The 22,440-nt window shown below is 36.8% G+C and overlaps 1 protein-coding gene across 2 annotated transcripts in view; it reads right to left on the bottom strand.

Annotated features, from left to right (window-relative positions):
* Nucleotides 1-22,440, bottom strand: part of LOC116254130 (phototropin-1) — a 30,806-nt gene that overhangs the window by 1,270 nt on the left and 7,096 nt on the right. For both annotated transcript variants that reach the window (XM_031629259.2, XM_050077750.1), the window contains exons 3-21: nt 20,287-20,469; nt 19,335-19,426; nt 17,499-17,793; nt 16,544-16,781; nt 13,671-13,741; nt 13,399-13,505; nt 12,561-12,610; nt 11,631-11,735; nt 11,120-11,179; nt 10,964-11,053; nt 9,815-9,891; nt 7,761-7,845; nt 6,711-6,791; nt 4,531-4,634; nt 4,192-4,241; nt 2,298-2,404; nt 1,370-1,492; nt 1,049-1,100; nt 167-279 (exon numbers count right to left, since the gene is read on the bottom strand). In XM_031629259.2, coding sequence (XP_031485119.1) covers nt 167-279; nt 1,049-1,100; nt 1,370-1,492; nt 2,298-2,404; nt 4,192-4,241; nt 4,531-4,634; nt 6,711-6,791; nt 7,761-7,845; nt 9,815-9,891; nt 10,964-11,053; nt 11,120-11,179; nt 11,631-11,735; nt 12,561-12,610; nt 13,399-13,505; nt 13,671-13,741; nt 16,544-16,781; nt 17,499-17,793; nt 19,335-19,426; nt 20,287-20,469 — 2,083 coding nt within the window. The remainder of the gene's footprint in view (nt 1-166; nt 280-1,048; nt 1,101-1,369; nt 1,493-2,297; nt 2,405-4,191; nt 4,242-4,530; nt 4,635-6,710; nt 6,792-7,760; nt 7,846-9,814; nt 9,892-10,963; nt 11,054-11,119; nt 11,180-11,630; nt 11,736-12,560; nt 12,611-13,398; nt 13,506-13,670; nt 13,742-16,543; nt 16,782-17,498; nt 17,794-19,334; nt 19,427-20,286; nt 20,470-22,440) is intronic.

Here is a 22,440-nt window from a genome sequence, read left to right as displayed (position 1 = left end):
AACAAGTTACTTTTATCACCGCATCAGTAGAGAATTTGAATGAACGTGGAAACTTTAACTCCTAATGCACGACAAAAAAACGTATGGCATGGCATGACTAAAGTTGGCTGAAAATTGAATGATCATGCTTTAAACTTTATAAGCTGCCTTGTTAAGTACTACCCACCTGAATACTAGCAGGGAACTTAAGATCCTTTTGAAGAACATTAGTAAATGTCTTTTGCCTTGTCTTCCCCCTGAACGGTGTGTATCCATAGAACATCTCATACAAAAGAATGCCTAAAAAATGAGAACATTTGAAATCAAAAGGATGGAAGTGTTCATGAAAACATTGTCAATGAATGAAGACAAGAGTACTGCTGATCACGACAATAACCTTTCCACAGGAATGGGAGTGCCTTTTCATATATTCATGTTCAAGTCGACTGCAATTTGTTAGTATTATCGGCCTAAGTTGGGATTGGTTAGTACAAGTCTTCCTGAGTTCAAGCCTATGGGAAGTACCACAATTGGCACTGCATTTATGTGAACTAGATGGATGGACAATTGAATGGTTAGCTTTGGTCGAAAAAAGGTGTACGCTGGAAGAAAATTTGAAACCAGAGGTGCTCTCTTCTTCAACTGTTCATTTTGACTTGTTTAATTAGGTTAAATTAGAATAAGTTTACAGCTTGCTCGTATTTCATCAGGATTATGCTTCTAGTTTCTGTTGAATCTGTTATAATGAAAAAAAAGAAAACAACAAAAAGCTGGGGTTACAATATTGAACTTTCATATCCAAGTAACAAGACATTCTGTGAGAATTTGTACAATGTCTAGAAGTGATTAGTTTCTGTCAGTGGGTAATACTTTCGTAAATTTCAATGAAAATTGATTCGGAACCTTGGAAATGGTGCATGGAGTATTCTAAGATTTAAATAACAAAAAATTTAATATCATACAATTTAGTAACGATTTGTTGACTTCTCCCTATTGTCTAGTAACATTTCTACACCGTATCTTTATCAAAAGTTAAAAGTTTGATTTCAAGAAGAGATTACAGTATTACCGAGAGCCCACCAGTCAACTGCGCTAGTATGTCCAGCTCCAGTTATAATTTCCTGGAAACATGAATGTTTTCATTAGGCTCTAAATTGTATGTCACAATAATGGCAATATTGGAAAAGAAAAAATACATAAAAACAAGCATATTCAAAAGCAACAAATGTTTCACATGATCACAAAAAATTTCTTGATAAATAGATTAGCCTTAGCAAACAAAGCAACAAAGGTAATGCAAGAAATTTTGAAAGAGAAACCAAATGAAATAAATCAGACAGCTTGTTCAGCAAATTGTCAAGCAAAAGAGTAAGGATGAAGATATCAATACCGGTGCAATGTATTCTTCAGTTCCAACAAAAGAATTTGATGACCTCACAGGTTCGGCCATGAAAATGGGATGCATTGGGGCTTTATATTGTTTCTTCTTTTCAGGAGGTGGAGGCATTAAAAGCTACAAATGAAGAAAAACATTAAAAGTTGCTTGCATACTTGAGTTAAAGAATTCATGCTCATGCACAAGAAATTAAATACAAGATCAGTTGAGTATGTAAAGAAACTAATGAAGCACACACTTAACATAATGACCATCATACATAAAACTTGCATAAATGAACACAGATTACATAAAACATCTAGAAATTTTATAGGTTTCCTGAACTTAATAATCAAACAGTCTTAGTCAATATTTTACGTTCCCATATTTATGTAAGTGCTAGCTTTTCGGGCTAGAGAAAATGATAATTTATGAGTGCCACAATCAATTTTCGGTTGTTTGGATAACTAGATGATGAACAACTAGTGTGACTGCCTTTTCAATACTTTGTTCTTCTTTCTTCCCCAAGTAGATTTGCATTTGTGAGCTTCATAAGATAATAGCACTTGTATCAGTTTTAGCACTTCGAAAGAATGGCCAAGTTACTCGACCTTCTTTTGATAATGGATGAGTATTTTGTGTTGAGTATAAAAGTTCTAACATGCCCTGGCTGGAATGGCTTTGAATAATAAACACTGAAATTCGAAAGCTTTGATAAAAGCAATATGTACTTGAGCTCTGAGCATTTGGATAGATAACGTCTTAATACAACTGATAAGGTCAATTATGAGAATTTATTCTGGACAAGTGGCTTGAATCTTGGTCCCTAATCACTTCACCCATGCTTGAAAGCACATACACACTCAGACACAAATAACCCAACCAGTCTACAAAATTGATAATTGCTTAACCTGAGATGGACGATCTTGAACAGAAACAGTACCTGGGGCTTGCAAGTTGTCATGCATGATAGGTCAAAATCAGTCAGAGATATGTGGCCATCACTTTGAATTAGGATATTTTCGGGTTTTAGATCCCTATATATTATACCTGCATAGCATTACAAAAAAGAATATTGAATTATTGCATAAAGCACATATCCAAGCATCAACTCGGGAGAAAAGACTCTACAGTCAATCAAAAAGCAAATGACTATGAAAAAGATTGGCTGTGTTCGCAAAACATTGTGTTCCTCTGCTGGCGTTTTCAGTTGCTCATTTCTAATATTGAACACGTTTTCTTATGCATGACCTTGAACTGGATGACCTTTATGGAAGAATGTTAGATTACATTGGTCTGCATATTGTAGAGTCATGCATCATCCCAGAGAGTTATATTTCTACTAAAGTTTCCTTACAGATGTGATTTATTGCAGAAGCAATGATCCGAAAACCTGCAGACTAAGGAGCCAGGTTCATACTTAATATAGCACAAGGTTCAGTCTGACTGTATCACAAGCTGTCACACCCTAGTAGTTCAACATGTTGTCCTGAACTCTGTGGTTTTAACTTTTAACCACAGGTCCACAACTAAGAAAATTAGTGATTTAACGGTGAGACTCTATTAACAATAAGTCAATAACAGTTTTAGATATATTGACACTCTATACCAAACAATAACTCGAAGAAGGAGCTGCTGATGGGATGACTACAATAGTATATTACTGCCACAAATATCGCGTATTGATAAAAAAAAAGATGCGATAAATACGCCAAAAGAGGCGCTTTTTTAAAAAAAAACCAGAATATACAAAACAGGTATCATATGCATTTTTTTTGATTTTTTGTATTTTTTAGTAATTTCTGATTTATTTTAATTTTATATAATTTTCAGGATTTTTAAAATTTTATTTTTTATTTTTTTGAAATTTGCTGAGATTTTCTCGAGATATACAACTTTTGTTGTATTATACCAAAAAAATTCCTCTATGTATAATACCCGTAAACTATATATGTGACCATGGACTATACTAATGTGAACTTATTTTCATACCGTGTCGTAACTCGTAACTGACCAAAAAAAATACATGCATATCTCCATCCTTTCAATTTGGATCTTATACTAATGACAACGATAGCATAAGGACAAGACAATAGATCTCCATACCTGCTTGTATTTTTTTGCCGTTATAGCTAATAATGAGAGGGAACAGGAACACATAATAAGCCATTCACTGAGTGGAAATATCAAAAGAAACAAGCTACTCAAGGCAGATTTAAGAAAAGTATGGCATGATATGTAGATAACTTAGGCAGTCGGGTTTATTGTTTCCCTCTTTTCAACATAAACAAGATTCGCTTTCAAGAATGACTTCTGGAGATATTCATGGCAACTTAAAAAAAAAAGTATGGCTGAAAGAATCCTGCGTACCTAAGTTTTTCATGGGAACCTCAGAAAATCTCTACGGAAATTTCTATGATACTTTTCTCCTTAAAATGTTTCTTAAAATAGATAACTCAGGTACTGAATATGGAGAAAGGTTATTTTTCATGAAAGATTACAGGGAGCATGTGCCATAATAATTAAAAGTTAAGGAGAGAGGCAAATTTTATGGCACATTGCTTTCAGATTCTTCACCTCATAAGGACTCAACAAATACCAGCGATATTTAATGGTTATCAATGGAAGAGTGGATGCCAGTGGCCAAATGAGCCTTACAAAGGCATTCACTGTTTCACAGCATTTAAGCTGATGAATTAGCCAAAACACACATACACACACCAAAAAAGGAATGAAACTACAATTGAGTCTAGAAATCACTCACAATCCAAATTGCTTAATGAATTCAAATCATGAAATTGATCATTATGATCTCAGGACTTCCCTTAACTTCCTACCTTGACAGTGGAGGTATTCCAATGCAACAACAACTTCAGCAGCATAGAATCTGCAAGTGTAGCCCAACATATCAGTTGAGTTCTAGCAATTATGCCAGGTAGAGGGTTGAAAAACACAAGCTGGACCCTGACATGATCTTGAAAAACTGCGTGATGTTACAAGGACTTAGAGGATCTGTTATTCCGAAATTGGCTATGTGATGAAATAGATAAGAGGATGCTTTATCACTTAAATCCAAAATTATACAGTTATCAGCATCCTGCTGCAATTATAAAGTTCAGCTGATATCTCATTTACGAAATTACAAGTGTCAAACAGGTTTAGGTAAGGGATTTTACCTTACAGCATCTTCCTGGAGGACCTTCATGGGTTGTTGGTCCAACAGCATAAATAGTTCTCCTCCAGGGTAATAATCAGTAATAAGACAAACATGAGTCTTGGTCTGTAGGGAAAAAAAAATGAAGAAATATAAGATATATTAACAAGGTTTTAGAAGCAAAACCAAATATGGTCACAATTTCATCACCATAAGGATGTACAGGTGTAGGCAATAACACTACAAGAAAGGAAATGGTAAAAATTACGACGCATCAAGTAGACATTTTTCGGATAATTATTGAACTGCATAGTGCATGTATCAGAGCAGAAACCAGGAAACTATTTATCTATGACGAGTGCTGTGACAAGAAAAATAGGAGAAATTCCTGGGATTGTAATGATGGAGAAGCTGATGGACCAACACACTACATCATGATTGTAGGTTCATAAATTCACTCCATGGCAATTAGTTGGCCAAAAGAATAGAGGGCTTGCTCTGTTCATGAAGTTTGAACATAACTTTGAAGAGGAGTAACATTACAGTAAGGATCATGGCCATGGGATTCTTGAGAAGAAGCCCTAAAGAAGTCAATTTTAATTTTATAGCACTTGTGTAGCCATTATGAGCTTGAAAAGGGCATAAATTTAATAACAATATGCGATCAACAACTTCAATTGTTAAGTAGTCAAAACATTTATAGCTAGCTCTGAGTCCTAATCCTAGTCTAAGTGTAGGGCAGGTGATGCTAGCCGAGATAAAAGTTCTAGAGGACAGACATATCACATAAATATAGCCCAGTGGGAAGAGATAATATCTTGCAGTTTAAGGCTAGCACTTGTTGAAAGATGTAAAGTGAGACTGGTGGCCAAAGTATATTATAAAACGTATTTTCATTGATTACCACAAATATTATCACTCACCTCTAATAATGTATGTGATCAACATGCCTGAAACCTTAAAGAAATAAAAGATTTAAAACTCGTAGATCAAATTCTCTGAAGATTTAAGGATCAACTATATGAACTTTCTGATCTTATGAAAACTTTCTACACATTGAAATGTGACTTCTCATTCTTACATTTTTAGACATTGAATCCATCTGTACAGTTAATTTTTTCAAAAAATACTTTAAAATGGCTGGTCAACATGACATCATAATTCTAGGACACAATCTGATTGCCCTATGCACAGTGCACACATACAATGTATCACAGAACATAAAAGCAGACTTGTCACTTAAGCAGAGTAGCTGAAATAAGCTCTTTCAGGAGACTGGTAAACTCTGACAACTTCAATTTGCTGACTTCCTAAATAGATCATACACAAAAATGGATGATGAGGTTCCATTTGAAGTGAAGACACAACTGACGTTTTTCATCCTATGTGACAAAGGCTTGACTCTTGAAAAATATCTATATCATAATCTATACGAGGATCTTTTATAATTTTTCCCATACATACACTTGTTCTCCGTTTTCTTCTTTCAAGTTCGAAAGTGTATCCGGTCCTTACACTCTTATCTAAGTTTTGAATTTAACTATTTGAGAGGGAACAAGCAAGGTGACCAAAACTCTCTCTCTCTCTCTCTCTCTCTCTCTGAATGTGAGTTTGTGTCTGTGTGTGTGGGATCCCAGATTTGTCGATCCACCACCTAGGTATCTAGCATTTGGAGCACTTCTTAAAAACCAGACCACACAAATGGATGAAAAATGCCACAAAACAATGAAAAGACCAAACATGAAAATTTGATATCAACATCAAATTTTACGAGCCAAGAAAAACTCAAAAACCCTTATAAAATCTGAATCCTCACCCACACATTCAATTTTCTGGAATTTCATTTTATGAACATATACTTGTGGGTTTCTATATTATGGGCCACCAAATGTCAGATGAATATGAACAGCATTGAAGAGTGTGGCTGTGTATGTGTATGTTACTAAAAATGAAAAACTCCACTCATTTTTCTCATTTTTTGGTTTTTTCCTCTTCAGATTCTCCAAACTCAGGAAACTTAGTCCTGAGCAAATTGCAAGGTTTGGTATGGTTGAAAGTTTATAACCACCAAAACCATTACGTTGATTTAGGACCTGGACAAGTTTAGCTTCTAAAATAGCTTTCACTTACACCACATGTAGTATGCACATAGAATAGATTCTAAGGACAATATCAGAAGCACCTTGAAGTTAAGTTGCAAACCTGAAACGAAGCATATAATGCAGGAAGAAAAGGGTGGTCCAGCATCTCAAGTATTTCTCTTTCTGCACAAGCCCTGTGTACCTATCAGAGAAAAATGTGTCCAGCAATTAAATCGCCATGGCACAGCTATAACAAGCAAAAGGAGGCTACAATATATTGCAAATGGTTCTGAAAAAGATTTTATTTGCATGTGCGTACAAATTCTCTCAGTTCATTGTGCAGGAACAACACTTTATAAAACGAGATAAATCTCCTTCTTATGAAATGTAAGAAGCAAGCATCATGAAGATGGAATCAAGATGGCATTCATGTATTGCAAACAAACAGAAGCCACCGTAAAAATAAAAAATTAAAAGAAAAAAATATGAAAAACAGGAGCAAAATAAACAATGAAAGAACAAATCCAGTAAGCAACTTTATGCACTATATGAGCCCATTCGTTAAAAGAATGGCTCATAAAGAAATGGTCTCAAGCCTGACTCTCGGCAACCACATTCAAAAAGAAGGAAATAGTGTTCTGCAATACAAACTATCTTTCAAATGAGTAAATTTTGTAGAAGACACAGAAAATATTGTTCAGAGAAAAATCATGGTGAAGTAAATTCCAGAAAATTAATTTTCTAAGGGAAAACTTTCGTTCTATACAAATCACTGGAAAAAGTGTAAGTAAATGTCAATGGTTAAAATGAACAAGAAAAAGGAATCAGAAAATAAGAAAAGAAAGCAGTTGACAGCAATGGAGAAAAAAATGAAATGAAAGTGTAACTTTAGTCTCATGGAATAGAGGTAAGATGTCCAGACATGTTTGTCAAAATTGCTATATGGCATCCATCAAAACAACAAAGGAGATATTTGGAAACAAAGAGCGGCTGAAGAAGGAAAGGTAAATTTAAAATTTTAAAATGAGAACAAGATAGTAAATGAATAAGGTTCACTTGCACTTGCAATGTCAAAATTTATGTGTTACGTTAAACCGGTCGCAGATAAGCAGACGGAACATACAATTTAAGAAAATCGGGAGAAGATGAACAAAAACGTGTTCTCATGTACCTTGTTGCGGTTAAGCATAACATTTTTATCCATAGCTTTCATAGCGAACTGTTCTCCTGTTCCACACAACTCCACGAGATGGACACTGCCACATAAAATACATAACCACGGCTCAGTTAACAAGTCTTTAAAGAAATTTTAAGTCTGAAAGAGATATAGAGTAACAGAACGGATACCATGAAATTGTATGACCACAAGATATAATTCTGGTCATAAATTTAGCAAACTAAATTGAAGTATCGTCATATCCAATGCTTTAAGTCACTATATTTTCTCACAAGAAATTACAATTAAATGCTTTACTTCACCAGAGGCAAATCTGGCAAAGAATGGCTTAAAATAGGATTTGCGTCATGTTTAAGTGCAAGCCCATGGGAGATGAATATGACCTTCAGAAAAGTTACATGGAACGAAGTTCGGCTTCAAATCAACATAAGTGCAAACTATTTTTTCATGTGCATGAATGCGTTTAAGTTTGCTTAGATCATGAGTCAACCAGCACCTTGACAGGGGAAAGTACCGAAGACTGATATTATCTGCAATCAGATAATTAGCCTACATGTAGATTGTTGTCGCCATGACGGAGGAAGCTGATTAAGGTCCTTCACATAAAAACTCTTCCACTATACTTTTACTCATGGAAAAAAATGTGATATGCTGAACAGTACAGATTCTTCTATTCAGTCGACATATTTCTTTTGGAAAGTTGCAAGATACCCAGTCAAGACCGAAAGAAAGTTTTGGTCATTGGATCTAACATACTCAGTTACGCGCCCAAAAGAATATAGTATGGGTCACCAAAATGAACTCGTAGGCATAAACATTAAGAGAGGTAGGGGGAAGGCTTCTCTCCTTGAAATGGAGTTTTTTTTCTTCTGTCCTTCCGTCATTTTTAAAAATCACAGAGAGTTTATCCTATTTCACCTTTCTCATGTTTTACAACTGTCCTGCATAGTTTCAGTTCACCTGTTAAGCACCAATTATCATAATGGAAATTTTCTCTTTGAAATATCTTTTATTGGTTCAATTTTCTCCTGCCAAAACAAGCACTTCTAAAGTGTCGCTAGATCCTCTCATATTGAAAGAATGATAATAATAAAATGTGGCAATAGTATGGAAGGATTAGCAATAAGAAAAAATCACGACTAGGAATAAGCAGACATTATTTTCAACTGTTTTTGCTCTGCTCAGTCTGTCATTTTCTTCTAGGAAGTTTTGACAAAAAATAATAGTGTGATTTTTTCAAATAAAATGCATCGACTGGCAGTCTGGCAGAATAACTTGGGGGCATTGGGATGACAGCCCAAAACCAGGTTTAGTTTGAATGACGTGAGAACTGGGTTTGACCCAGACCCAGTTTATACGAACCAAGTTTTCTTGAGCTGGAAAAACCTACTACTCCCCCAGCAGCCACAGGTTTTTCACTGAAAAACTTTGTTTTTTCAAGTCATCCAGAAACACAGACCAGGTTTGAAAACTTATTCAAAAGTTTAGTTTTCACAAACCAAGATTTCACAAAACTGAGTTTTTAAAGGGTCATCCAAAATCCCCCTTGGTGTTCTTCCTGTCAAAATAATTATCCATTATTCATAATTAATACTTGGAAACAGGAACAAGTATTGTGCCCTACAGAACTATTGTGGAATGTGGATTACAAAGCAAATATACATTCTCTAGCCATTGTTGGTGTTCAAAAATTTCTAGCAACCTATATTCCCATTACGTTTCTGTTGCTGTGTTTCTCAGTTTTTTCTCCTTTCATTATATATGTACAAGATATAAATTTGTCAATGCTTATAGATTTGCAAGAGAGTCCTCTTCAACTTCAAAAATCTTGCTTGTAGCTAAGACATACTCCAATCTAATGAATAAAACCTGCATCATTGCTATAATGTTCTCTAGACATGTATATCAAAGATATCAAGAAATTAAACTATGCATTGGCAGTTTGAGCTGTTAAATGGTTATCATACATTATTTTATTCCTGAAAGCAATTTGAACAAGTAGCTCTAAGTACAAATGTGGTACTACAAGGAAATGTCAATTTGTCAACCTTCCCGTGTCTCCAGAGCCCAAGGGCTTCACTGGTCTGAAGTGTTTCAAGCCTATTTGCTCACCACTTTCCAAAACCTGGAAAAGGAAGAAAACAAGCGAGAATTAGATAGCACGTCTTAAGTTTAATCTAACTGAGAAGAAAAATTCTGCAGAAGGATCTGAAAGAACTGGTTTTATCGTATAGACCTTTCGATCATGCACAATATCGAATATGTGTTTCCAGATTCAAAGGACAGTGCGGATATCAAATATAACTGCGGGAATTCATTGAGGGACCACTTCAGACACTGACATTTGCCATCGCAAATTTCTACAGATCGAACTTCTTTGCTTACCTAAGGGAAACCAAGTAACAAATTATCATTTTTTTTTCCCTTCTTCCTCAGGGGTACATAGCATGTATCTGAGCACACAGTAAGCATGCTTGTAGTTGAATTAAGCCCTTCATCATCGAAGACGTTTTTCTCCATTTGTTTGCCTACAGCTAGCTGGGATATCTTTCAGTCTTACTTTTCATCAACCTAAGACTATTAAGAATATTATCTACCTCCTAAACAAGCTATAGTCCATCTGGAAGCATGTCAAAGAGTGACGTTTCCATTTTTAAAAATAAATAATGGAAACCTAAGTCAAAAGTAACTTTTTTAAAAGCGAGCTGCATAAATTTATTATATTTATGCTTAGTTCCAAGTAGAAGTTAACTTAGAGACATTGTCAAATTAAATCAAAATCACTAAGGAAGACTAAATAAGTACAAGGTTACATAGATCAGAAATATTTGCTAGCAGTTCCACTGTTCAGAAGCTAAACAATTACAGTTTATGGATGGGAAAATTATCAGACAGCATACAAAATGAAATATAACATTACAGGAAAGGAAAAATAGGATGCACTTTCTGTACACATAAAATAAGCAGAAGTACGTATCAGAAAGCAAATCCAGGCAATTCCACACATGTATATCACAGTTCCTGCACCCTCTAAGCCCTCTTCAATTCAACATTTTATTAAAAAAAAGGAACTTGCTTATGTTCGTAAAATAAACAAACAACTACAGGAAAGTAGATGTGACACACAAGCACACTGTGGTAACTGGAATGTACGGTATAGATATTAAGAACCCGAGCTACTAGAGGTGTATGCTGACCTTTTGGATAGCTCTCCAAGATGGGTTTCCCTTTCTATGAGGCTTGGGGGCCACCACTTTAGAGTGAACAGTCCAGAGATCTTCTAGTTTCTGAGAACTTTAGCAGAATTAGTAACAGAGTTTTTTTTATTGATGTGAAGGTTATAACTACATTACCGTATTAGCATCTGGAAGCTCTCGCACAGCCTCATCTACATTCTCCGCAGTTTGTTTCACCTGAAACCCAGGTAGATGAATGAAGAGTTTTCAGTTTCACTGTGAAAGCATGCATCATCTGAAGAACTTGCACAAGTAAGAATAACAAAGAAAAAAGTAGAAACTGATCTCTCTTTTTTTTTTTTTGGCAATATTCCCCAAGGAGTCCCATATTAGACCATGGGGCTGCACACTGGCTAGAGGCTAGAGCCATACATAGGCCATTTTATTCAGACTTCAGGGAAGCGGCTTGATAATTGTGAATAAAATGACAAAGCTCGAGTTTTAGCAAAAGCCGCTCTCCGGGGTCGTTTCAAAAGTAAGTATTTCCTTCTCTAAGTTTCTGTCCTGCGTGTCTATCATTCTATGTCTTATAATACGAAATTTGGAAGTAATCCACAATAGCATCTACAACAAGCTTGATAAAACACATGCTAATTAAGCAGATAAACAGCATAAACAATAGCTATACCTGTTGTTCACCCTCTTTTGCTCTTTCTACTGGAAGACCATTTTGAAGTGGCTCAACATGTTCACTACCATCAAGTTGCACTCCAATGAAATACTGCACCTCCCCCTAAGGAATGCAAAAACACATGTTTATATGTCAAATCTACCAGTTGAATTCCCTTGAGAATCTTAGATAAATATATCCTAATGAAGCCTCCGCCTCGTTTAAGCAAATGTAAAATCCAAGGCTGTTTTTCTCCAAAAAGACCAAATTGTACAAGGTTCAGCCGATACTAGGCGCATAAACGATCCAGGTTAATCTTAGTTCACAAACAGGAAAAGAAATGCAGTAGATGTTTTCCCAATCTTTCTTTGAGTCATGAAATGACTTTAAGTTAAAAGGCTCAAGTACATGACATCGAAGTAACAGTGTCGACAAGACAGATATAGACCAAATTTTACCAGGTCGTGTATATAGCTGATTCCAAGGCTGAATGGGCGTCAATAGAACTCAAAGACAAATCCAAATAGACTGGACCCAGATGGGACATTAAGTGCATAAACTATAATCAAATTTGCGATGACCATATGGAATTTGGTAATGCAAGAATAAGAATAATAAAGGCTCTACATATAAAAATGGCAATTCTGTGGACCCATTTTCAATCTGAAAAATTCAGTTGTGTCAGCCTTATTTCCAGCCCTAGTAGCAATGGGATCCCATCTGATGAACAAAAACCTACGGTACTGGTAACTTCAAACATAGTGCAGTTCTCAAATGGGTGCACTTTTCTCCAATAGAGCATGAAAAACAAGAAAAAAGCGAAGCACCTTTTAAGAAAATTGGCTGTCAGATTGTTTTGCTGTAAGTGACTTGGGAAACACTAAAAACATTAAACTTGTAAAATGTAAGGACATTGGTATCACATAGATGGCAGAATTTAAAAGATACCTTATGGTCTCTCATTGGTTGTAGATGAAATAGATTCCAGAACTTCTTCCCTGGAAATTTAAGAAAGACAAATTACAATAGGATTTCCCAAGTACCTAGATATTCGAAAACCAAATTCAATACAAAAAATGGCACAAGAAGCACAAGCTGAAACAAAAAAACTACGGCCACATATTGACAGCTATTGACATCTTTCGACTAGATATTGTACTTCGGAACGATAAATTTCTACCATGCGTTATACTTCTGAAATAAGGAATCCTTCATTTATGATGTATTAGCATTAGCCACACAAGTTGCATGATGCCACTAATTCGAACGTAAAGCACAGAAGGTGGCCCCCATTCCGGATGAGCCTGAATGCAAATCTTTTCTTTAACCTCTTCGAAGAGACCCATAGAAATGACAGAGCTTTTGCTTAGGCATTGTGACATTGTAAAAGATGCTTCGTGCATATATGATTAAGTGCAAAACAACAATATGTAGAAGAGCCAATTGGGAATACTTGACTGATCTAGAAACAAAAATATCTACTCCAGAAGTTCACTATGGATCATTTTGATTAATTATCTCTGCGGCAGAAAACACATCGATCGCCTAGTCCAAATGAGCTTGTTTATGCTTATATAGATTATAATGTACTAGGAAATTCCTATACCCATGAGTAGAACACTATCTAGAATTAATATTTTACTTAGATAGTGTATAGCGAACAAAACTTTACTATAATTGGTGATGGTAAATTGCTTTCTGGTTAATGGAGAAAAGGACGAATGTTGCTTTTCATATAACAATTTAACAATCTGCTAGTAAATCAAACTTGCACTAATAGACATACCGGTCTTAGTGTAGTTTAATAGTTGAACAGTAACACTTGTTTCAGTGTCAATTGCATGTCTTATTTTTTTAACAGTGGCAGGATCAGTTTCAGGTCCCTGCAGAAACCTGTCAAACAACAAAAGAAAATACTCAAACATGAGCTTCTGTGACACGTCAACTACCTATTAAGAAGCCAGAAGTATGAACATACAACACTGTGCTAAAATTTCTTCACTATTATAGAAACCGAGAATTAAACAACTAATAGCATGAAGGTAATTTTCAACTGACCTGCAGTTTTTACCTAAGATCTCTTCACGGGTGTACTCTGTTAGCTCCAGGAAACTGTCTGAGGCAAAAATCTGAGAGAAAGAAAGATCCCAAGTCAGCATGAAACAAAACCGAGCAGGCTTTTGGCTTTCCATGTGTTTCTGGAAATAAAAAGCTAGGGGCAACTGGAAGGACTTGAGGGAAAACTATGCCACAGTTCTGAGACATGGCAATGGCCTGGCAAGGAAAGCAGAGCAGGACATACGTTACAACACTGTAAACTGGTGAAATGGCCATCCAGTTCTGATGCAAATCCATATTCGTAATCCAGGAATACCCTACGTATCACATTATTTTTATGCTAATCTATGATAATTAAGGAAAACCATGCAATAGAGGACATAAACGCAATCAACAAAACTGTCAAAAACATGGAAAATTATGCGTATTTATAATGATTTCTTAATGATCAAGCATCCAAGATAGCCCAAAAATGATAATACCTAACCAGCCAACTTGATAAAGATGTTTCTACAAATATGTGGATTCGTTATCTAGATCCAGTATCCAGTTACAGTCCAAAAGCAAACTATAGATGCATGAAACAAAACGGATTCAACTGGATCTTTGTGGGCCCCGGTAACAACTGAGAGCCTGAGATACTATTCTAGCGTTTGATTCATTGAGAAACCCAAAAAGAAGACGAGGCAGCACTCTCATGGCCGCTGTTGACTACTCTTCTGAACCATATTGGTCCCTAAGTAAACTTTGAATCGCAAGAGGAAGGAGACAAAGGGGGGGCTACGTCCTCTCTTTCGGACAGTGGGCTGATCACCCGGAACAAAATTCTATTAAAAGATAGCTTCAAGAGGTGTAGCCCATTGGCAAGGCGGTTTACTCCAAGGGAGTCTTTGTTAAGAAACGTATGGCAATGTCACCACCCTGTGCACACTACCCTTGTCCAGAACCCTCACGGCCAGGGGCATAGGGGGCTATGGGCATGATGGGAAACTGACTCTGAAAAAAGAAAAGAAAAGAGAATATAACAAATAAAGTTTCTGAAAACAAGTATATAGTGCAGACGCTTTTACTAGAGTGCTAAAAGAGACGCTTCCAAAAGTGATTCTTCTTTCGTAACACCTCTAAAGCAAACTTAATTTTATTGATCTCGAATCAAAACTTGATTAAATTGAAGAAAACAACGGTAGGACGCCTTTTGACTGTTTATTAGATTAAATATTTTGAAGGACAACAATAGAAAACTAAAAATCAAGCTCTTTTAATAACGTAAGAGTATGAGACTTGAACCTATGACCATTTCCAAAATTAGTTGTCTAATAAAAAAATTGAAAATTGTGAGACCTTTCTGGAGGGCTGAGGACAAGAAAATTGGCCTCCGAATGAAGATCCCCACCCCCCCCACAAAAAAAAAAAACTTATAGTTAGAGCATTTCTTGGACGCGAATATTAAGACAAATGAGAAGTTTTTGCAAGGTTAATGCCTCACACGAAACGCACCATAAGCGAACGCAGCTGCAGTATCATAATTCACTATTTTTCTTTTTTCGATTTCATAAAAACACGCCTAACAGACTGATAGTTAGAAAATATTGTTAAAGACACTTGTGATTGAAACTAAATTATCAATAACTTGAATCAGATATTATAAGATAATATGCTAAAATGCCCTTTGATAATTTTCATGTTTATTAGTTTGCATTAACCTTTATTTTACCAACTAATATAAATGTAAGCTTAAGTATATTTAAATTAGCGAAATTTTTATAAATATTTGAATTAATTAGCTGTGTTTTCTTATTAGTGCTAAAAGTTTCACAGAAGACACCTAGGTCTACTTACACCCTTGAACGAAAGCTCAACTCTACTAGTCTGACTGAAGTGCATTGCCAAGAAATGAAACTTTAATCAAGTCTCAACTCTGTGAATGGGCATCTAGTAGCCAACATAAAATAAAATGGCATTCAGTGTTTATGAGTTTTTGTTATAAAACAATTTTGAAATAACCAATACAAGCCTATATGAGCCCTTGTATCTTCTACCGAAGTGCGCAACAAATACGAATTCGAATCTTCTAAATTTGACTTGAGCTCGACTCATCTATTAAACTAACCGAACTCAAATCAATGTTTAAACTCATTGAAGAGTCAATCTCGAAGCAGCCATGCTTGGCTTTTATAGGCTCGAGTAAGCTCGTTTAAAAAATATGGAAAGATATCCTTTCTAATATTAGCCACATATCAACCTCGCTCGTGCATTTTGCCTCTTTGAGAAAATATTCTTTATTACAAATTGAAATCTTGTCTCCTTATTTTAAATTTTGTAATACATGAACGGCTTGGGTAGCCCAACCGAAGTGCAGTTCAAGTAAGCTGAGTTGACCTGAGCTCCACTTGAGTTTGAGTCGATCGAGTCAATCTTAAGCTCGCACTGTTGGCTTAAACTCGGACACCCATATGGGCATGGTTTCAGCCATAGTTACAGAAAGTGTTTTTCTTTTCTTTTTTTTTTTTGAAAAAAAAAGTTGGAAACACGATTTGTGCTTTTTCATTTTGAACGTTTTTTGCATTTTCACAATTTTTTATATTTTCTATTTCTTTTTTTACATTTTTTTACTACCACATTTTTATTTCCGCGTGTTACGTTTAAGATTTTGTTATTGTTTTAAAATTTGTCTAGATTTTCTCAAAAAAAAAAAAAAAAAAAAGAACCAAATCTACCTTGTTATACGTGAGAAAAAACTCACCGTTTAAAATCCCATATGATTATAGTTTCAGCTACAACCATTCCCCAACCTATTTCTAATTTCTATACCAGTGGTTTCTAGAAGTCATACATGGTGACTATAAATTACTAGGGAAACAAATAATACTCACAATTGGATTGTCCGGAAGTCTGGGATCAGTGATCACAAAGTTCTTCTCTATACGTTCGAGGGTGGTGGCTAAGTCCATACCCCGCCTCATCTCCTTCTTCCTCACTTTGTCATCTATGCTGCTTGCATCTCTCTCCTCATCACTTGCCTCGCTCGAGTTGTCGCTCCGGGGAGCCAGAGCAGCTTCCGCCGGATCTGGAACTTGTTCCTCTGCGCGAGCCTGGCTTTTCCGCTTAAGCCTGTGAACATCATGAACGTTCACCATTAATTGTAGGCAACAAACGAGTTTCTTATTCTCTTTAACCGATTTTCAGTTCCATAGTTTTGATGATCATTCTGTACGCCCGAATATCAATGCCAAATGAAATCATGTTAAAGGCTTGCTGGAGTAATTGGTAGATCCTAGACGATTTGGTCATGGATAAAAAGAGAATTTATATTAAAAAATATTTTAAACAAAATCTAAATGTCTCAATATATTTATAAAAACAACTTCGTTATGAAACATGTTTTCATTGAAGTTATTTTTATGAAAAATGTGGACATTTTGCTATTAAAATGTTAATGTTATGGGAGCCGTTCATTTTTGTTTATTATAAAAACGCCATTCAAATCTAAAAAATGATCAATTTAATATGTGTTTTCCATCATGATCATATCAACAAAGTTAAATGGCAAGGAAAAAGACTTTAATTATCATAAGTTGGCTTTTGTCCCTAACTTAATGGAATGGGACTTACCAATTTTCTTATATATATCATTTATTATTAGTCTCATTGAGCGAATTACAATTATAAAAACAAATAACTTAAATCCTCATTTATTATTATAAAAATAAAATAAATACCATGTAAACATAATAAATAATAAGTAAAATTTTCAAATTTCTCGGGCCAAGTTAAAATTTTTCAAAAGGACAGAGAAAGAGAGAGAGAGAGAGAGAGAGAGAGAGAGACCGGATGAAGGAGCGCAGCCCCGACTTCCTGGGCCGCTTCTTGGCCTCAGGCACTTCACTGATGCTCTCCATGACAGACGGCTTCGCGCCGCCGGAGCCGGAATTCCGCTTCTCCTTGGGAGGAATGGTCTCCGAGAACCTGCGCCCTGCGCCCGTCCTCTTCACCTCCTCCCCGGTGCTGCCCTCCGACCTCCTCCTGAACGCCGGCTTCTCCTTCGGCATGGGCACGGAGTCTGGATCCTTCACCGCCAGTACGAGCTCGGTGACGGAGCTCTCCGCGAGCTCCTTCTGTCGAGCTGCCACCATCCATGGCGAATCAACACAACCACATACGGAAACCAGAAACCCAAAACGACAACAGCTCAGCTTGAATTGAATAAAAGAAAGGTGGTAGAAGCCAATTTTTTTCGAACTAGAGAGCGTTTTCTTTATTTAACTAAAAGTGAGGTGCCTCTGTAGAATAAACAAAATATTTAATCCGGACCTACCAAGTCCCCAGTGTCTAACGGTCAGATGCGATTCAATAACTTGTTCTTGGAAAGGCATAAAATATCCAAACTGAATCGGAGCAGAATGGATCAGATCCATCTTTAAATGTACAGGACTTTTTTGTCACGTTCACTGGTCACAAGACATGTAAATGCAGACATATGCACATGCACATGAACATGTACGTGCAGACAGCACATGCAGATAAGCACTGTCAGTGAATTCTTCGCCGAACATGGAAGATCCAAATCCCCCCGGAATCCAATCCATCTCTAAATTGGAAGGATTCTGATATCATCCTTATGGAGGTCAGGTGCATGTGCACATGTGCTCACTGGCAACAAGCATGCACGTTCCTAAGCATGGTCCTGTTCCCTGCAGCACCCATACGAAGGCGTTCACTAGGGTATGGCAGTGCAGATAAAGGTCTGTCAAGACCCAAGGGTTTTACCAGAGCTGCAGCAGACAGCTTGCACTTGTGGACAAATTACACGTCTCTTTGGAACCATGGATCTAATTAATATAACATGTTCATTATAAGCCAACATCCATATTCAGGGCGATGCATGATTGTCTGTGTCTACAACGACTTACTGCAATCAGTTCCCATGTTCATACTTACTCTTGAGGTGCTTTCTCAGAGCTGAGGGTCTGCCATAAAATGGGCTCCATCTTAAATCCATGGTACCACCAAACTACAGACTTGAGAACCAGGGGCTGAAGATCCCCATTATCCCCCAAGTCCTATGAATCTGTAATGAGGCAAGGAGGAGTTCTAACTCGAGATCAATGAATTAAAAATGCAAGGATTACAAATCCATGCATCTCTCAAGCAAAGGATCTAAGACTTTATTAAGGATCATAAACAAGATCCCAATATTTCATCACAGTTCGGATCTGACATCTAATCAAACACCCAATATTAAAGAAAAACAGGAAACTTACCCTTTTGGAAGCAGCCTTAAGTCCCAAATGTGTGATAGTCACCAAGAACTTCTATGTGTGAAATAGCAAATAATCAGATATTGAACAAGTACCTCCAAAGAACGAGTCATATATCCCTCTTGGTTGTAGCCTCTTTAAGAAGAAATCTCGGAATGAATCAAGACGCGACCAATTTTTTCATGAGTGTGATTACCCATTTTAATGTGATGGGTAGTTCGAGCATTTGATAGATGTATCTTCTCAATAGACATGAAAAATGATCTTGGGTTTTACTATCTAAGCACTGTACTAGGATTTGGAAGTTGGAACCCATTTGAAAGCACTTCATGGCCTAAACAAGTTGTCATTATAAAAAGTATTACTGTTTTTTTTTTAAGCCCAGTCAGTTTTCTTTATTACGTACCATCGTATCGAATCAACGATTCCGGCAGCCCATTAGGTCTCATCATCTTCTCCTTGGTTCCTTCTGTGTGCTTGCTGACCTCCACTTGCATGCTGATCAATTGCACAAGAAGCACAATTACACAATTGGTTACTCAAAAAGGAAAGGATCAGCTGCGCTGCAAAAAAGGAAGATCAGTTGATATGCCAGAAAAAGCTTTGATTCTTGGTGTCTTAAAAATGTCATTTCGCATCATATCCTTTCAGACTCGTACGACTTGAAAACTCATAGCCCTTTATTGTTTCAATCAATTGGACAACATGGATGGATTCCTTGTGATCTACTTACTGTGACTTAAACAATAATTTTTTGCAGTATAAAAGAGAGTATAGTTTCAGTAATATGAATTCCCTCGTTTTCAATAAAGGAACCATAGTTGGCGATTCCAACACCGACTTTCTCAGGTCCAATCCAGGGACTTAACCTAGCCAACCTAATAAACTGATCACAAGTGAAAAGTGTGATTCACAAACTTCGATTTCTCAAACAAGGCCAGGTGATCGACCAAGTTCATCAAATCGTTGAGTACAAGTTGAAATGGTGCTAAGAACTCAGTCTAGCTGAATGGTGTTGAGACTAAGTTGGACTCCTGGCGGACAATGAAAAATTTTTGCACTAAATTTGAACAGGCAAAACTAGAGCTATTCCGACTTTTACAACTTTGTGCCAAGAGAGACGCCTGGAGTGTCAAAACTCTTAACCTCCTTCAACTTGAAGGTCTTTCAGACGAACTCTCTGTCCAAGTTTGACGGAATTTGCAATAGCGAACCACTGGAAGTTCAATGGAAACTAAATTGAGTTATTGAACTGTAATATGACTTCATCGTCTGATTTCAGCTCGAGACCTATGTGACCACAGGCCAACGAGCTCGAACCAATTGCCTAATGAAGCAGTGATCGTTTAAGAGCTTACCCTATGAACTTGAGGATCTTCCCTGTCTCGTCCTTGATTGGTGAAATGGTGAGGAGATTCCAGAAGGGAGTGCCATCCTTCTTGTAGTTGAGCAGGCGGCCGCAGTAACTCGTTCCTGTTTGGAGTGCAGTTCTGATCTTTGCAACATCTTCTGGATCTGTTCCTGCTCCTTGGAGGAAGCGACTGTCGATCCACAGAGAAAGGTGTCAATCATTTGATAAAGTTGTCATTTGGCCGAACTGCCTAGTTTCTAAACGTGTTTGGAACTGTGGTATCCCATCAACCAAAATGGTTGGGTGACCCATGTTGCATTGGGTAACTATTTTGATGCCTTCATAGTTGAAGTTGGGCGACTTATTACGAGTGAAATTTGCAACTTTTCTATTTAGGGACGAAAACAATGTTTTCAAATATTTAATTTCAAGATCAAATGAAATAAAAGACCAAGAAACTAAAACACCCAATCCATGACGATATAACAAAAGTAAGCATATGTTTGCCCTTTTTTTATACCAAGACGTTCGTAGTTTTTTCATTGACCTAGTTTTCCAGTGCAATTCTAGTTAAGTTTAACATATTCAAGCATGAGGATGTTTAATTTCGTTTATGTTTTTCAAGGTAAAACTTCCACTAGAGTTTCTCAAAAGGGGGGTAAGTAAACTTGAAAGCAGCGGCGGAGCCAAGGGGGCCTGCATGATTGCATCCCCTTGGTTTTTGGAAAATTAAATTAATGGTTTATTTCTTTTCAAATTTTTAAATGGGCCCCTATATATATTTTTGAAATTATACAATGGCCCTCTTTACAAAAAAAAAAAAAAGGTTTCTAATTCTGCCACTGCTTGCTGAGAACGATTCAGAATGTTCCCACTTCCCACCCTTTAAACCTATGGGATATTTCGGTCATTTTGTAGGGACTTTTTTTTGCCATTAGAGGCAGAGTCTTCCATTTAGCTACCAGGGCTTTTTTTTTAGTCATTTTAATTCATAATATATAGGTCCTTGTTATGGGCCATAAGACACAACATGCTCCGCTGCTTGAAAGGGTCGTCTCTCAGTATCTATTCGAGTTGCTCAACAGCATGGACTAGGACTGCACATTTGGTCAGAAATTGTGGCAAAATGAAAAGCTCTCACGCATAGTATTAATCTGTAAAGTTAGTTCCTGACACGGCTGCTGATTCGTTTAAATTGGCCGATGAACTAATACAACTGAGTCAATTGTTGAATGGGTAAAAATATTTGAAAACTGTAAATGAAAAAATATATATTAATTATTTTTTTTCTTAAAAAAAGGTTAAACACTGACATGTGGAACGCTTGAACCCTAGCGGAGCCATAGGTGCCATATCACACACATAGCTCCGCTCAGTGCTCTCTAGTTACCAAATTTACGAAGGTTAGTGCCCTCCAGCTAAAATTTTCGAGCTCCCCTCTACTACTTGAAGGGGCATGACACATAGGCAGCGTAAGGAATGCAGATCCTTGGATCCGCCCTTATAGGCGGATCTAAATCAACATGATCTGCAACAGTTATTTCATAAAATCGGATTGAACACCCTTTTTTAACAGGTATTTCTCCAAATATTTTCGAGTCGTTCTTGTCAAAGCATAAGTTTCTGCAGGCCCTTTCTAAAAAAATTTATTGCCAATCTTGGTTGTTTTATTGAAAAGATGTTCTTTCGAGTAGTCAGTAGAGTCACCCAATGGCGAACTAGAGACTTTCGGGACCTACACATATACCCAACCCGACCCATTGCAGAAGCAACATGTTGTGGGTCCCACAACCCACGTATCAGAGTCCCTACGTGTCAGTATGCTGCAAGAACTCAAGCCGCAAGAGGTCTCGAGATCTTGGGAAACGGCTTCACCGCCACCGTCGCCACCACCGGTGGCAGTCGATGGAAAAACCACCGCCCAAGAAAGAGAGAAAAAACGACCGTCCATCTCACACTCACAACTAACCAAAAAAGACTAGCGTCCGGCTCGATCCTACCGATTTTCGATACGACCCGGTTGAGTTTACACACTGAATCTTGAATATGACATCCACATACATGCAGCTAAAAACGATTCGACCCACTGATTCTCTCCCAACTCCAGAATGAGGAAATGTGAAAATTGACTTCAATGTTGGGGAGAGGGAGAGAGTGGCGT

Source organism: Nymphaea colorata, chromosome 5 (genome assembly GCF_008831285.2).
Source record: "Nymphaea colorata isolate Beijing-Zhang1983 chromosome 5, ASM883128v2, whole genome shotgun sequence".
In the NCBI taxonomy this organism is placed as follows: domain Eukaryota; kingdom Viridiplantae; phylum Streptophyta; class Magnoliopsida; order Nymphaeales; family Nymphaeaceae; genus Nymphaea; species Nymphaea colorata.
Note: the sequence above shows the minus strand (reverse complement) of the source record. Positions and strands in the feature narration are given on the sequence as shown.